Source organism: Anopheles gambiae, chromosome 3 (genome assembly GCF_943734735.2).
Source record: "Anopheles gambiae chromosome 3, idAnoGambNW_F1_1, whole genome shotgun sequence".
In the NCBI taxonomy this organism is placed as follows: Eukaryota; Metazoa; Arthropoda; class Insecta; order Diptera; family Culicidae; genus Anopheles; species Anopheles gambiae.
Window position 1 is genome coordinate 97,601,818 of NC_064602.1, and position 14,697 is coordinate 97,616,514.

Genomic DNA, 14,697 nt, shown 5'->3' on the forward strand with positions numbered 1-14,697 from the left:
CGTGACTGGCAAAACATTTTCAGTCTTTGTAACCTTAATCCAATACAGTCATCGTCCCGGGGCGGAGTTGAACGTTCGTAGAGCAAAGGAAGGGAGAGCTAGGATTTGCCTTATCACCGTGAGATAAGGTTCCTTTGGGTATCGGTTCACCTGTGAAGGTCAAACTGGCATCATACAAAGGGTGATCAGCGTTGGACTCGGTGGGCTATCAGAGTAGGAAACACAGAAACGATACACTTGACGTCCTTCCATCGTTAGGCTGACGAAGCAATCGATATAGATTTGACGTCCGTTTGAGTCCCTGGTTTTGCTGCTGCTGCATGGATCCTGGATCGATTTCTTTGACCCGAACCTCATCATCTGATTGGGCACCGTTAGTCCTGTGTTGTCAAAGGTTATACAATTATACTAACCATCTTCTGGAAAAAGAGGAACCTTTCTTTGGGCAATAAAATGAATCGTATGTATCAGCAAGATTCTTTTCTGTGATATGAGACGATTTGATTTAGTCGTAGAAAAGGACAATAATTCTTCTCCTACCTTAATGTAGTCAAAGATGGAACAATTCGAAGTTTATATTAGTATTGTTATCCCCGAAAGGAATAGGGAATTATGAAAATTATACCATTGTCAGTGGAGCTGTTATCCGCCACCAAGTTCTGATGAGTGTGCTAGATTGCGGGGGCCATTTTTACGAACCCCAGTGACCGCTTCGCGCATAATCAACCTAGCGCAAAACACCAGGGACACCGAGGCAAGTTGTTTAATTAATAAGGCTCTCGCTGATTGCATTTTCCTTGTGAGTTCCCACCCAACGGTTCGCTGCATATCTTTGTGGCATAATTGCGTTTGGTAGCCAAATCTAATCAGGATCATCTCTTGGTTCTTCAGCGGAGACCTTTGCCCCGTCCGGACTATCTCCATCTGCATGTGGATGTGGCATAAACTTTGATTCATAATGAATGAAGCCGGTCTTTTTATCCTTTCACTGTCCAACTGGCTGGTGGACAGGGTGGTATCATATTTTCTTTTCCCCTTTGGGTAGCCTCGTTTGCGATCAAAAAAGCAGAACTGTTTGGGTGAAAGAATGCGTTCTCTTACCCGCACGAAAAAGCCCCTTCTTGCTGTCAACCAGTGAAGGTTTCGCTTCTCACAAGCGCAAGATTGATCAGCATCAGCGATAGAAGAAGGTAAGTGTGTGAAATCGAAACGCCAAGATGCACAAGGGATGCAACAGCATCACACAAGCGCGTGCGTGGAACGGGAGACGTGCAAAAGTGTGAATTTTGATGCTTATTCATTTATGTTTATGATGTTTTTATTTACACCCCGAGCGGGATGGTTTCCTGTTTCCCAATCAAACCACCCCCCGGAGAAGCTGCCAACCAAATCCTCTTCCTCTTCTTTACATTGCGTTTTTGCTCCGTTCTTTTGCTTCCCGTCCAGTGCGTTATTTTGTTTTACCAGCATGTCCATGCGCTTGGTGTCTTGTTTGAAGGCACACTTATGCTGGGATCTTTCATTTTTAATTTAATCCCAGACGTTTAATTTGGCTCGCGTTTGGCAATTTTTTTGTTTCCCCGCGCTCTCTTTCGCCCGGTTCTTTTTTGCCTCACCATTTTTTGTGTGCTGCAGGAAGAAATTCCACAAGGACACAGCTCGGCTCGGGGGACGGCACGGTTTTTATTGCAAGCCAACGCCAACGGTTCGGTTGGCAACCTTCCCAGGCTTTTAGCACCCTCTGTGGCCACTGTGGCAAGCCGACCGTCCGGGCAGCCGGGGAAACCGGTCGTGCGGTGTACGGTTCTGTAAGAAAATACGCTCAAACGAAGCGTTGTCAGGAGCGTTGGTCGTAAACAGCTTGGTGTGATTTAAATTTACGTCGCCTTGGCGTCTCCCCCCTTTGTTGATGTGCTCGGATGGCACTGTCTGCTGTCCCTGTTGGCCCCCCCCCCCCAAAAGGGAGCAACATGGAAGGAGGATGGCGTGAAAGTGGCCAAATATTTAAGCCGCTGGAACGGGAGGCCTGCGAGCGATATTTTCATCATGGTTGGGTTTGTTTCGAGCTTGGTATTTTATTTGCATTCGCACATCGCTGTCAGATCAATTTTTCATCTTTACCTTTCTGCCGGTGCAAAAGGAGAGGAGGGGGGGGGGGAAGAGGAGATGTTATCACATAACAAAAACGTAAGTTTTATTTATCGCTCGCTATTAACAGAGCGTTCGGATTGATCAAGCATCGGGACAGTGTGTGGTGAGAAATTAAATCCTTTACGCAATTAAATTAATTCCATGTGCGCCGGTGACTCAGTCGCTTGCGAACAAAGAGCGTATATGAAGCGTTCGAGAAGATGATTATAATCATTGTTGTTCTCAAGCTTGCTTATTAATTTACACCAAACAAGCTTCAGCTGAAAACTGCAACAGAACAGTAGAAAAAATACCAAAAAACTCCAACTTTGAGCAAACACATCAATTTATCTCGAAGCTTATGCCACTATTTTGTTATAATATCCAAACTTTGACTTTTACAAAACAATGCCATACAAAAAAACACACACATAGAGTAGCAAAACATGTGAAATAACTTTTAACACGCAAACCGATGCCTTCGCTGCTACCGTTGCTAGTGCGCGGATGTGTGTAACGGCGCAACCATCGAACGCCACACGTGAAAGTTCGCCTTTTTCCGGTGGGATGATGCACGAACTGCACGCCAAACAGTGAACGCAAAAACTTTTCATTTGTTAGTTTTTTTTTTTGTTTGTTACGCCGGCAAACTTAAATTTGCTGCTGTTACCTGTTGGGGCTGGATAACCTATCAACAGGGCGAGCGAAACATGCTCGCAATCGCCGGATAAGCTGCGAGCAGAAGTTTTGACGGTTGGGTTTTAATTATTCACAGCACGGTGAAGTTGAAACCAAACTGCGCAACGTATGTCATAAAGTTTTTGAGGGTAAATGAACAAAAAAGCCCTCTTTAATGTAAAGAACATATTGATATGTAGAACAATACAAATAAAACCTTTTCACTAGCCTTGTCGGACGAGAAATTGAGGCAAGGTAAAGCGAAACAAAAGGTCCGATTTAAAAGCCAGCTTGTTATTTGTTTCCCGGGCAACCGATGTGATTGCGAGAGCCATTCCTTTGAATTAAACTGCGGAATGTGCCGTCCGGCGGCTGGAGAAATACCGGAGGCAGGCCGAAGCTTAAAAATGCCTCGAAATTACTCTTCGGGCGCTGATTACCGTTAATTTGGAATGAGATTTTTAAGTTAATTTCTGCCTCATTTTCAAACGTTTTCCCGAATGCGGAAGCTGCGGAATGCGAATCCTCCAGCGTCCTGGAAAAAAAGGGACACGGTGCGAGGCATTCAACGAAAAACTCACAGCAGTCCAGGGGCAGTACAAATTAAGACGCAGCGCAGTTCCGCCCTGTGACTAATTTATCATTGCCATCGTTCACGGCCAGGCACGGCCACGAAAAGTCAGACGATGTGGTTGTATTTTTTTTATATTCTATGTGCGTGTTTCTGTTCCACATGTGTATGAGCGTGTTCTTTATGTCCGTTTGGTTGACCAGTTGAATCGCTGCATTGCCGGGGAACATGTTCTCCGCCCTCTCCGGAGCCCGATGCAGCTGGCAGAAGGATGCAAACCGGAGGAGGGAAAATGATTGCTCCAGAACCAACCTGAGGGATGCGGTAGCATAATAGCCCCGGAGCTAATAAATAAGAGACACCCCGAAACAGCCCGGCGCGCTGGAGGAGAAAAACCCACAAAAACCACAGTACGAACCTTTTTTTTGCCAGTTGGCTCGGGCCTGCTTCTGTGGAAGGACACACCGTTGTAACGAATCAATAAAATAAATACAATCGATGATGCAACGGACATTGGGACACCTCCTATACTCGGTTCAGATTCGGGAAATAGGACAGACAGTAGAGAAAGATGGATGAAGCAATGGAAATGGCTTTTGTCCCTTCTGCAATGGCAGCAGAAGAAATTTATCATCAAACAATTGTGTATTGAGGTGTTGTAGGGATCGGTTCGCGTGTCCCTTTGGCTTGTGGGTACACCTGCCTTGTGGGAGGAACACTAGAACACGTAGCCATTACTCATCTCGATTGACTTTTAACGCAACCACAAGCCAGTCCGTGTATGGAAGCTGTTGGATCTAATACGCTTTTATTTAAGACAATTTAAATTGAACACGACTTATTCTAGCGATCGACCGGTCCATGTGCTGTCCGTTTATTAAGTCGTACCAAACAGAGCGCACGTGTTAACCTGAACCAGTATGTCTTTTGCCTCGAGTGGGAACCGTATCGTGTCGCGGGACACACAGGACCACAGTCTGAAGAGTAGCGAGTCCACCTCTTTGCACAGCAGCTGAAGCATGGTAGCGTACTCCTTGATAGCCGTGCATGGAATAAGGTCCGAGAAGTCTTTGTGCTGTAAGAATAGGTGTGTAAGATTACGGATTTTCCGACAAGCGACTTCGTTTATACACTCACCTCTTGAAGACATTGCGAAGTCAGCGGATTATCAAACTGAGATATTCGGTAGCACGTCTTCAGATACGCGTTCGCATCCTCCAGGAAGAACTGCAGTTGATAGTTAATCTCCAACAGCGCCTCTAGCAGGTACTTTTCGCGCTCCAGCTCCGTATTCAGGCACGTGATGATGCTCAGCTGTCCCGATAACAGATACTGCTCCACCATCGGGTAGTAAGATTCGTAGCAAAAGTCACTGTTTTTCCCGCGCTGTATCAAAACCTCTGCTAGCCGTGTAATGACAGGCTTGATCGGTGGGTAGAAACTTTCTATCAGCGCCTTGATGTACCCGATGGCAGAGGAGACGAGCGTTTTGTACGCATTGAGAACATTATCAGCGGTGCCGTTAGTAACGTTACCGTACACCAAATTGATCTCACTGTACTTGGCACTGAGCACGCTCGTCAGCGGACTGTACGTCGAGTCAAACTGTGCAATCTGCCCACTGACCAGCTGAACTTCTCTTGCGACAAGCGTTTTCACCTGCTGCAAAGAGGCGTTAATGCGCTCGTAATCCTTCAGCAGCATGCCTTCCCACATCTCGGTCAGCATGGTGCCGCTTTCAATCGAGATGCCAATCTGGATACCCAAATTCGCCTGATTAATAGTGCGGGCCGATTCGACAGCGGAGAACGACGGTGCCGACAGGTCGGTGGAAACTAAAAGTGTCTTGGTTTGTGCCAGTGACACCATCGAGGGCTTCACATAGTTCGCAACGTTGGTCGAGGTTGCGTTATTATTCCGTGCACTAATCACACCGGTACGCAGCGCACTCAACGCACTGCCAAGATCGGCCGTTGAGGTCTTCAGAGAGTTCAGGATATTGTTCAGTTCCAATCGCACGTTATAGCTTACTTTGGTCTGGATTGTGGCGAGAAGAGCTGGTGCTGAGCTATTAATGAAGGCAGCGAAAGCGACAATCGTCTTATTCGCGTTGTTGAACACTGTTTCAACCGGGCCCACATCATCCGCGGCCAACGTAGCGACGGACAGGCCGATCGGTTTCACATAGAACACAATCTGTTCGAACATTGTCTTGAGCGCTACAGCGGCCTCGTTCAATGCGACCGACGGTCCATCCAGCACGATCTCTCCAGACGTGGTTTCGATAAGATTACAGTCATCCCGAATTCGAAGAGCGTACTGCTCGAGGATGGATGATCCCGAAACTGCTATCTTAAGGCCAAAGTCTCCTCGAACGGTGCAAGTCTGAGAAGAGGAACGAAACGATTCATGCACTAACAATTAGAGCCCAAAACTCTAAGGATCTTACCTCAAGAATCACAAACACCAATACAAAGTATTGTAACCAACGCATCATGAGACACTTCGATGCAAACTGTACCGAATGGTGGCGGATTTGTTCTTTCACACACGGCCAGCTAAACACATTTTAGAACCTGCACGGTAGCTGTTTCCCAACAGTGTTCGCGAATAATTTTGCATTTTTGGAGAGCAACTTCAGGGATGCCCCAGAGCATGTGTGGGATATGTGCAGCTTGGTAAATATTGACCCTAACCCAGAACCCCAGAAGAGCTGTGGTGGAGCTGAGGAGCTGCCAAGTAAACACAAGTGGTCGACCGACTGCCACTGTGCGCTAAATAGCTTCCAAGTTAAAGTAGAGTGGAGCAGTACCATATCTGTTCATAAAATCAAAACAAGCTGAGGCTGGAACGGAGAGACCGATTCTGTTCTTAGTTGCTCTCAGCTTATCTTGAGTGAAAATATGATACACACAGACACATGCACACATCTTCCCAGCTCGTAATCAAGGTTCACTTAATAATACACCCGAAAGCTTATGGGCTGTTTCGCTTCCAAAGCATTCCAACGATCGCGCACCACATCATCATGTCTTGGGTCGTCTTCACGTTTCATGCCACATTGCATGCGAAAGCTCCGTGTTTCGTCCTTTAGCTATTTTTTCGCTCGCTCGCTCTCACCCGCTCCTCATAAATTCTAAATTGTGAATAGGTTGAGAGACAGAGAGCGACCAGCAAAGGGAAGGGCAGTAATTTTGTTTGCTTCATAAACAAATTTATTAAAGTTTGTCTTCTCGGCACAGCGGCAAACCGACGAAGGCGCTGCTCCCGTGTGCACTTGACGCTCCGCTGAAGAACACGGGAAGGAATTGAGGGGGGGGGAGGGGAGGAAAGTAGTTTGCAAGTTGTTAGTCGGAAGCCTTTCTGTCAGTTTCTGCCCAGCTCGTCACGATGATGCGAAGCAGACGAACGCCGGGCCGCGAGCAGCGAAAAATATAATATCATTATGTTGATTTGGAATCTTATCAGTTATCAAGAGCGATGAAAGTGAGGCGAAGTTGTGCGGAGAGTTGTTTCCAGATTGATGTCAGTTACCGGGGCCCCTTTGGCAGTTTGTTTGATGGAATGCTCGGGGAGTTTTGCTCAAAATTGAGTCACTGCTGCTGTGACGTTGCGGAGCAAAAAATGCACCTAATTTGACCTGCATCAATGCATTGCGGGTCGTTTCGGGAGGGGAAAATTGACCTGAATTCTGAAGCAGTTTGCGTTCAAGAGCAATCTTGTTTTGGAGCAAAATAAAACACTTGATTAAACAAAACGCACACACGCGCGTTTGCGTCTTTGTCGCTAACTGAAACCCGCTCCAGTTCGGCATTCAGTTCGCTCGTGTTCGAGATCGAGAGACGATCAGATCGATTTCAGTACCCCTCACCTTTACCGGTAGACACAGTCCAACACTGCAGCAGCAGCTACGGCAGCAGCCAGTGTGGATGATTGATTGAATTTTCTAATCTAAGACAATGTATCCGAGCTGCAGCCTTCCTCCATACACACACACACACGCATCCGTATCGCGATTGGCTCCATTTCCTAGCGGTGACTTTGGTGTCGTTATCGGCGCGAACGGATCGCGCGTCGGCCCCGTTTTGCCCCGTTCCGTCGCCACCGCGAGAATCCACACGTGGAAGCGAACGAGACATGACACTCCCGGCGCACTGATTGCTGTCAGATCGAGCGCGAGCAGAGCGGGCGCGCGAGCGCGTCACTCGCAGTATATTTATCCTACCAAGCCCCAAACCCCGGTCGTGGTACGGTTTGGGCCGCGCGCTGCTTATGTGATTTATCCCAAACGATATGTACGATGCCGTTGCTGCTGCTGCTGCCATTTTGCTCGGCTCGATGGGTGCGAGGAATGTGGGAAGGAAATTTCATGCAAGAGACATCAAAAAGCATATGCTCGGGTGGTTTTTTTTTGCTTCTTCCGCATGGCATATTCGTACCGTGCTGCATCGTAAAGCCGCAGGATAACACTGTATGTGTGTGTGTGGGTGGATGAGCAAACTAGGGCGACTTTGAAATGGGTGAAGAGATACAGACAGGGAGGGAGTGAGAGAAAACAACACGTTTTACCTTTACCATGTTAAGCGCTACATCCGTCAATCATCTTTCCGCCATTGGATTTTGCGCGAGTCCTGTTCTTCTTTTTTCGCATTTCTCCTCCTGACACGGGTTGGGCTTGCACTGGGAGATAGGTGGGAGGTGTACTGGCAACCCCGCTCCCCAACTGTATGGAAAAGGAGAAAGATCAGTCTAGGGAAGTGACGGGCCGGGTTGATTCCTGAGCTTTTTTCTGTGCCCTTCCACGCTGTCGTTTCGTTTGTGGTGTACCGTACAGAGCTGGACAGATTTCATCTCCTGATTTCGCTTTTCAGGATTTTCCACCTCTCATCCCTCTTTTTCCCATTTCGATTTAAAGGCAGAGATTCGGCGGGTTCCCGACTCCCACAGCTCTTTAGGGAGTCTCGTTCCGTGTGATCGGCGCAGCTTGATAAGGGAAAACCCCTCCCGAGAAAAGTCGTTGCGTCTGTTAAAGCGCACGAAGGGAATATAAATATGAAAACATTACAGCAACGGCATGCAAAAATGGAAGCATGAAGAGAGCGGGCCATGAACGGGGGTGGAGAGTCGCTGGGGTCGAAAGAGCATATGCGTACTACATAAACAAACAATAAAAATAAAACATAACCTAACATTTTCAAACTTCCCCTCGTTGCTGCCGTGTTGCTCCGGCAGGATGGATTTTGAGTTGCTATTTTCCATCCATCATGCGTCCATTTTCTCCCCATGTGTTGGAAAACTGCGCTCCATGCGCGCGCCCCTTTTCACAAACTGTCAGATCGGTTGCTTTCCTCGATTTTTAAACCACAGCGTCGTCGGTCGGGCCGCGTTGTTCATTAGCATGCATACGTTGGTTTTCATTTTTATTGAAAGTGATAAGTAAGCGAAAGAGCGAAATGCTTTTGCAGCATTACTGAGGGGAGGAGTTGCATATTAAGAAAAGAAGGCAGGCAGTCCGTAATCCATCATCATTTCTTTCTCGTTGATAAGGGGAAAACTGTCCTCTATGTGGTTGCTGAAGGCATTCAGCTACCAGTGTTGAATTCTTTGTTTGGATATTATTGCAAGTTCATGTTAACATTTAATAGAATACCTTTTTTACTTTCGTATACGATGTTTATTAAGTTTTTATTTCTATCTATTTCCATAGACATTCTTCTCATCAACTCAACGCCCTTGGAAGCTGTTACAATGTTCATCAGAATGAAATAATGCTGCTAACGACCGTCATGCAATCGATTTTTCAACGGCTTCAAGTGCCAAGTGAATGTCGGTGATAGAACGCAGTAAAAAGAGCACATAAGCAGATAAAAACAACCCCCAGCAGCAGTGCTAGAAATGCATTCAACACCTTCAAGACAATCGAACGCTAACAAGCTTCCATTAGTCCACGCCATTACACCTACCGGCCCAGTCTGCAGTAGTACTTCCGATGCAAATACCAGTTCTACGATTGTTTGCAACACCCCCGTTTCTGTGCTGTGGCTTCCCCGGGTGGAAAAAGAAATTATTGCATTCCCCTGGTGCATTCCTGTCCACCTCGTCATCATCATCATCATCATCATTATCCGACCGGCGGAGATATCTTTCTACACTCACACGACACGGTAGGAAGGGTTCGATCGGTCAGAAGCGTCACAGCTCACACACACACTCTCAATGCTGGTTAATGCGTCTCCACACCGCGGAACGCGCAAGTGTGAAGCACAATCCATAAATGAAGCATGTAATTACGACAATTGCATTGTAATAATTTTTAATTCGAACAATTTCCATGACCATGCGCTCCAGTGCGCTCTGATCCTCCAGTTCCAACTCCGAGGTGCACGGGAACTTCCTATCTGCGTACTTTCGCGTGATGCACTTTTTGTTTCCGACTCTACCTCTCTCTCTCTCTTTCTTCAGCAAAAAGAAGGCAATTTTTCATCTCGTTCAATAGATCTCGTCGTGTGTACTCGAGGCCAGCTAAATTGCTTCTATTTTTCACTCCTCAACCCGTACGAATGTGTGCAAAACAAGCGGGGCAGCTCGAAAGAATGACCGCGGAACGCGCTGTTTCGACGAATGCACAAATGTGTGTGCACTATTCCCTCGCCAGGCCAGGCGTTTTCTGTTCCAACCGACCGGTGGAGATTTGCTGACAGGACCGCCCGACCGACCGAAGGCCTTCTGGCCTGCCGCGCCGGGTGAGACGTGAATGTAATTGCGGTTGTTACGGGACGTCACTCACTTCTATTATTTGCAATTTTTATATGTTCATGAATACAAATAATATTGTAATGTGGCTCAAGGGAAAGGCGAAGGCACCCTGGGGGAACGTGGTAGGGACGGTTCCGGGAGAGCACCAAAGCAGGAAGTTTGCCTGCTGCTGTATTTAAGAGAGAAAGAGCAACGGCAAGAGTTGGCAAAGAATTTAATTACCACCTAGAGGGTCGGCGTGATGTTGCTGTGGTTGTGAGTTTTGCAACTAAAGTTGGAGCAGGAAAGGAAGGGTATAGCATTATGCAATGCTTCTGTTTTTGTACAGTTTCTAAACAGTTCTTATTGAGCATTTGTAGAAGAAATGAAAGTGGCTAGTGCTTTGTTAAACTATTTCTGGAATTTTCAAACCTTTAGCGTTTTTGTGCATAAAGCTTGGCGAAGAAAGTTTGTCCAACATTGAAATACCCTTAAAGCAGTGGTTCCCATTCAATTTTCACTCGTTATAAAGGGTGCAATGAACAACAGCAGAGCTATAGTTGAATATCTTTTTGCATGAAGACTAAAAAATGGTACCGTACCGGCGTGTTGAATTGCATTTCAGCTCCGTCAACCGTTTCGGCTTGTTTGCCGTTTGGTACGGACCGAGGAGAAGGCCCCATTCCAAAACGGTCGGCTTCCCACTTCAAAAGGGGCACCTGAATAGCTGGACATTTAGTGTTGACTAGATCCGGCTTCCTTCGACCACGGAGGGTTTGTTTGTGTGGGGTGATTTTTATTTTCATTGAAAAAAACTCCCCATCCGACAGGCCAGGGCAAGTCAGATCACCCAACGCGTCAACTTAAACGCCTCTCTGGACAAGCCTTCCGGGGTCCCAGGTCAGGATTGAAGTGTGACATCTGAGTGAGTTAGAGAAAGAGAGAAAGAGAGAGAGAGAGAGAGAGAGAGTGTGCGGAAAGCAAAATAGAAAGCCCAAGTGTCGAAGACCACGCTGGTCAGTTGGGCTAGGACTTGCTGGAAGTCGACTCCCAGTTGATGGCCAATGGACGTTTGTCGGTCTTCTTACAGAGCGCTCGCAAAAAGGGTAGCCGTTCTAGCGCGGCCGTACGCATTCCTACGGTGGCAAACGGTTTGGATAGGTTTTGCTCCACTCGGCAGTCCTCTCCAGCCCAGCCCGAACAAACCGATCACCGACCAAAGGCGAAGGCAGTTATTTGCATAGGAAAACAAAAGAATATGCAATTTATTTGCCGAGTGGCCGGTTCACATCACATTCACGTCGGACGGGAGAGAGACAGAGGTGTTGAAGGTGTTGTTTGTGTGCAGGTCTCGTTGAGAAGTGCATCAAGAACAAGCCCGAGCTCCGAACGTGTGTGTGTGTGTGTTTTTATGGACATCATGGTGTTTTTTCACTCTCTTTCACTATATTTGCTTCCACGAAGAAGAACCCACACACGAGCATAGGAAGGCTTCTCGGAGTTGGCCAGAGCTTATCTGCCCGAACAACGCACCGACATCGGTGTCTGACGTTTGATGAGTTGCATGTAGCCTGCCTTGCTGTTCCCCTTCGTTCCAGAAGCACCCGAACACGGTACCGTGAAGCCCGACCAGGTGAAGGTACTGCAGCGATGGCCCCGACACGTTCATAAGTTCATAAGCAATTCATTATAAATTTCCCCTCATTATCACCATCGGGTATCGGGTTCCGGGGACGTGTGTAACCGCAACCACGGGGAGAGAGGCCGAGAGTGGCCAGAACGTATGCACATTGGAAAGGAACGTTCCTGGGAAGTGGTAAATGCAGCAGCAGCAGCAGCAGCAAAACCATCACTATTGCACGGGCGAAAACAGGAAAATCTCCCGGACGGCATCAGACTTATCTGCGGAGTTCATCGTCTGTGTCACATGTTAAGCAGACTCGGTCGCAGCAGTGGTCGGACTGTTTGGCCGGAACGATTTGGGTCGCGATGGAGCGTTAGAATGAAGCACAAAATTGCAGAAAACACTGTGACTTTTCATCAGAGTTGACAACTTTTTAAACATTGGAGCAAGTTCTTGAAGTTTATCCGTCATCTTTTGGAGTTTGAGGCTAAATTCCAGTGTTTTAGAACACAAAGTAAACGAAAACCCACAGAGCAATCACAACTCGAAAGCCACAATTCTTCACCGTGAGCAACATTACACAGCATCCCTCACATCTCTGGCACTTTCCCATTCTTCCCTTCCGGCGTTGGTTTGTAAGCTTCATGTTCTATCCACTAATTTACATCTTGATTAATTAATTAAAATTTTTCTCATCTTTCACCTTTTGCAACTGGTCGGTCGGACGGCGGGGCCTGGCCATTCCCAAACCGGCCACGGCACGACCGATCGTCGCCTGCAGCTTCCCTCGTACTGGAGTTCTCCCGGGATCGTCGGAAGAGCGGGATGTGTTGTGATAAAAATCTTCACCAACTCACCCGGGACGACGTAGCCAGCACCCGTTTTTCGGTGTTATTCGACGCCATGTTTGCAAAGTGATAATTACCGTCAGATTGTGTCCGTGTGTGTGTGTGTCATTTCTGTTGTCCCTTTATTCTCTTTCTTAGTTTTACGGGGGAGAGTGCGCCTTCCTTTCGATGACTTTGGTTTGGCGGAGCTGGGCCCGGTGACCTCATATGATCGAACGCTTTCAGGAACGGGATTGAGAAGGTTATTTTTTGTGTTTCTTGTTAGCTCAAGCCATCCGGACGCCATGGTCCATGGTTTACATTTCGCACATACACATTTTTCCGTTCTATCGCCGTCCAGTAGCCTCGAGTGTTGCTTCCTTCCCCGTTTGCACGGCTCGACGCCAGTGTGTGCCAGGGTCAAGCAACTGCTGCGCTCCGGTTCTCCTTAGCACCGATGGGGCGAAGGCGAGTGGAAAGTGTCAGTGTTAACGAGAAAATTATAATTATTCGTTTCCCCGTAGGGCGTTTTTGGGTGCCCGGTTAGCGAATAGGACGCCGTACGCCTAGATCTCGACTGACGCAAATATGCACCGCCACTGCAATGCGAGGAGGGGAAAATCGAACGAGAAAAGCGAGTAGCCGCAGATGGAGGTGCCATTTTGTCCCGCAGCACCTAATCATGGCGGTTTGATCGCTGCTTCACTGCCGCGGTGACCACACGTTTGCCTTTGGACGTTGGACCGACGGAAACCTTCGGACGCTTGAAGGCGGTGTGTGGCTGCGGGAGATTAGTAATTTATGTAGGCAACATCGACCACCATTTTGCCGGGGCCGTCACCTTCCGGGACTGGGTGATTGCAGCATCCAGTAGTTCCGCTACGGCTCGTTCTCGGCCGAGCATTAGAATTAAAGCCATTGTCAATGCGGACGAGCAGACGGCGGTAGGGTGATTGGGAAGCGGTGCAACCGTTGCCAAGTTGAAGGAAGAGAAAGTCATGTCCTCGAGGGATACCGCAAGGGATTTATGCACGCTTTTGCGCTTGGCATGGCGCTTTGATTGGCATCGATGACACATACCCGTGGCTTGGCCGGCCAGCTCGGCGGTCAGCAGCGAGGCTTAATTGGTGTGAAGCGATAAAATTTGAAGCGAACTGAGTGGACTGGGGGTGATTTGTGAATGATGCTGGCGGTGGTGAAAGATGCTGAGGGTTCTTTATCGTGCTATGGTTGTTTAGTAGGTTAAGAGCTCATTTGTCATAGGAAGGTTGGAATGTGTTTCTAGCGAGGCAAGATGGAGATAAGATTGTGTTTCCATTTCAGCAATATTGAAGGCAATTGTAGCATTCGTTTGAAGGCAATTGTAGCATTCGTTTGAAGGCAATTGGCTCATTCATTAAAAGTTGAAATAAAAATTCAGGGCTTTCTTGCTTTAAAGTAACTTATATGTGATGCTACTACAACTCTCCTTAACGAAGACATAATTATACATCTCGCTGCTCTCACTTTCATCACATTTGCCATTTTTTCTCTCCACTTGCAAAAACAAAAAACAAACTACGCTAAACTTCTTCCTGGATCAAACGACCCACCACGGGAACCGTTTTGCCAGTTAGCTCCGGCTCGCCCGGTTTGCAGAACATAACAACGAATTAATTATATCGTTTCGCTCGGTATGGCATGTTACTTCTGTGTCACAGCGCAATGCTTAATTTCGTCGAGGAGAAGCTTTTTTGTTGCTGCACTCTGCGGTGCTCTGGTTCGTTCTCTGCTCTCTCTTCGTTGCGCCCAGGCAAAACATTCGCACGAAAGTCAAACAGTGAAACACACTCACACCATTTACCTTCTAATTAAACCGTTTAAGAAGCCCAAAGCGAAGACGCTGATGGTGAGGTTTAAGGAGGAAAACAATAAACAGTGAGCCAACGGAAATCCAGCGAACAAAAAACGTGCTGCCCAGAAAGTATTGCAGCGAGGGAATAAAAAGTGTGTCTTTAATAACGGAAAAAAGCCAGCATGTATGCATTAACTCATCGTAGTGAAGAAACTAAACCTCAAACCAAGACCTCCACAGGCAGGCAAAACGTACATAGGCCCGGGCCGGTTTGACGTTCTCGTGCTCACCAAAGGCT

General features: G+C 47.4%; 2 protein-coding genes across 10 annotated transcripts in view; one reads left to right on the forward strand and one right to left on the reverse strand.

The window, feature by feature from the left end:
- Positions 1-14,697, forward strand: part of LOC4577473 (CLIP domain-containing serine protease B4-like) — a 196,583-nt gene that overhangs the window by 96,357 nt on the left and 85,529 nt on the right. The window contains exon 7 of one of the 9 annotated variants that reach the window (XM_061655441.1): positions 9,087-9,543. The exons of the other annotated variants lie outside the window; for them this stretch is intronic. Coding sequence (XP_061511425.1) covers positions 9,369-9,543 — 175 coding nt within the window. The 5' untranslated portion in view covers positions 9,087-9,368. The remainder of the gene's footprint in view (positions 1-9,086; positions 9,544-14,697) is intronic. 9 annotated transcript variants of the gene reach the window in all.
- On the reverse strand, positions 4,171-6,001 carry LOC133393261 (uncharacterized). Its single transcript, XM_061657318.1, has 3 exons — positions 5,829-6,001; positions 4,517-5,764; positions 4,171-4,454 (listed from the first exon to the last, which is right to left on the reverse strand). Exons 1-3 carry the CDS (start codon positions 5,874-5,876, stop codon positions 4,257-4,259), a joined length of 1,494 nt encoding a protein of 497 aa, XP_061513302.1. The 5' UTR covers positions 5,877-6,001; the 3' UTR covers positions 4,171-4,256.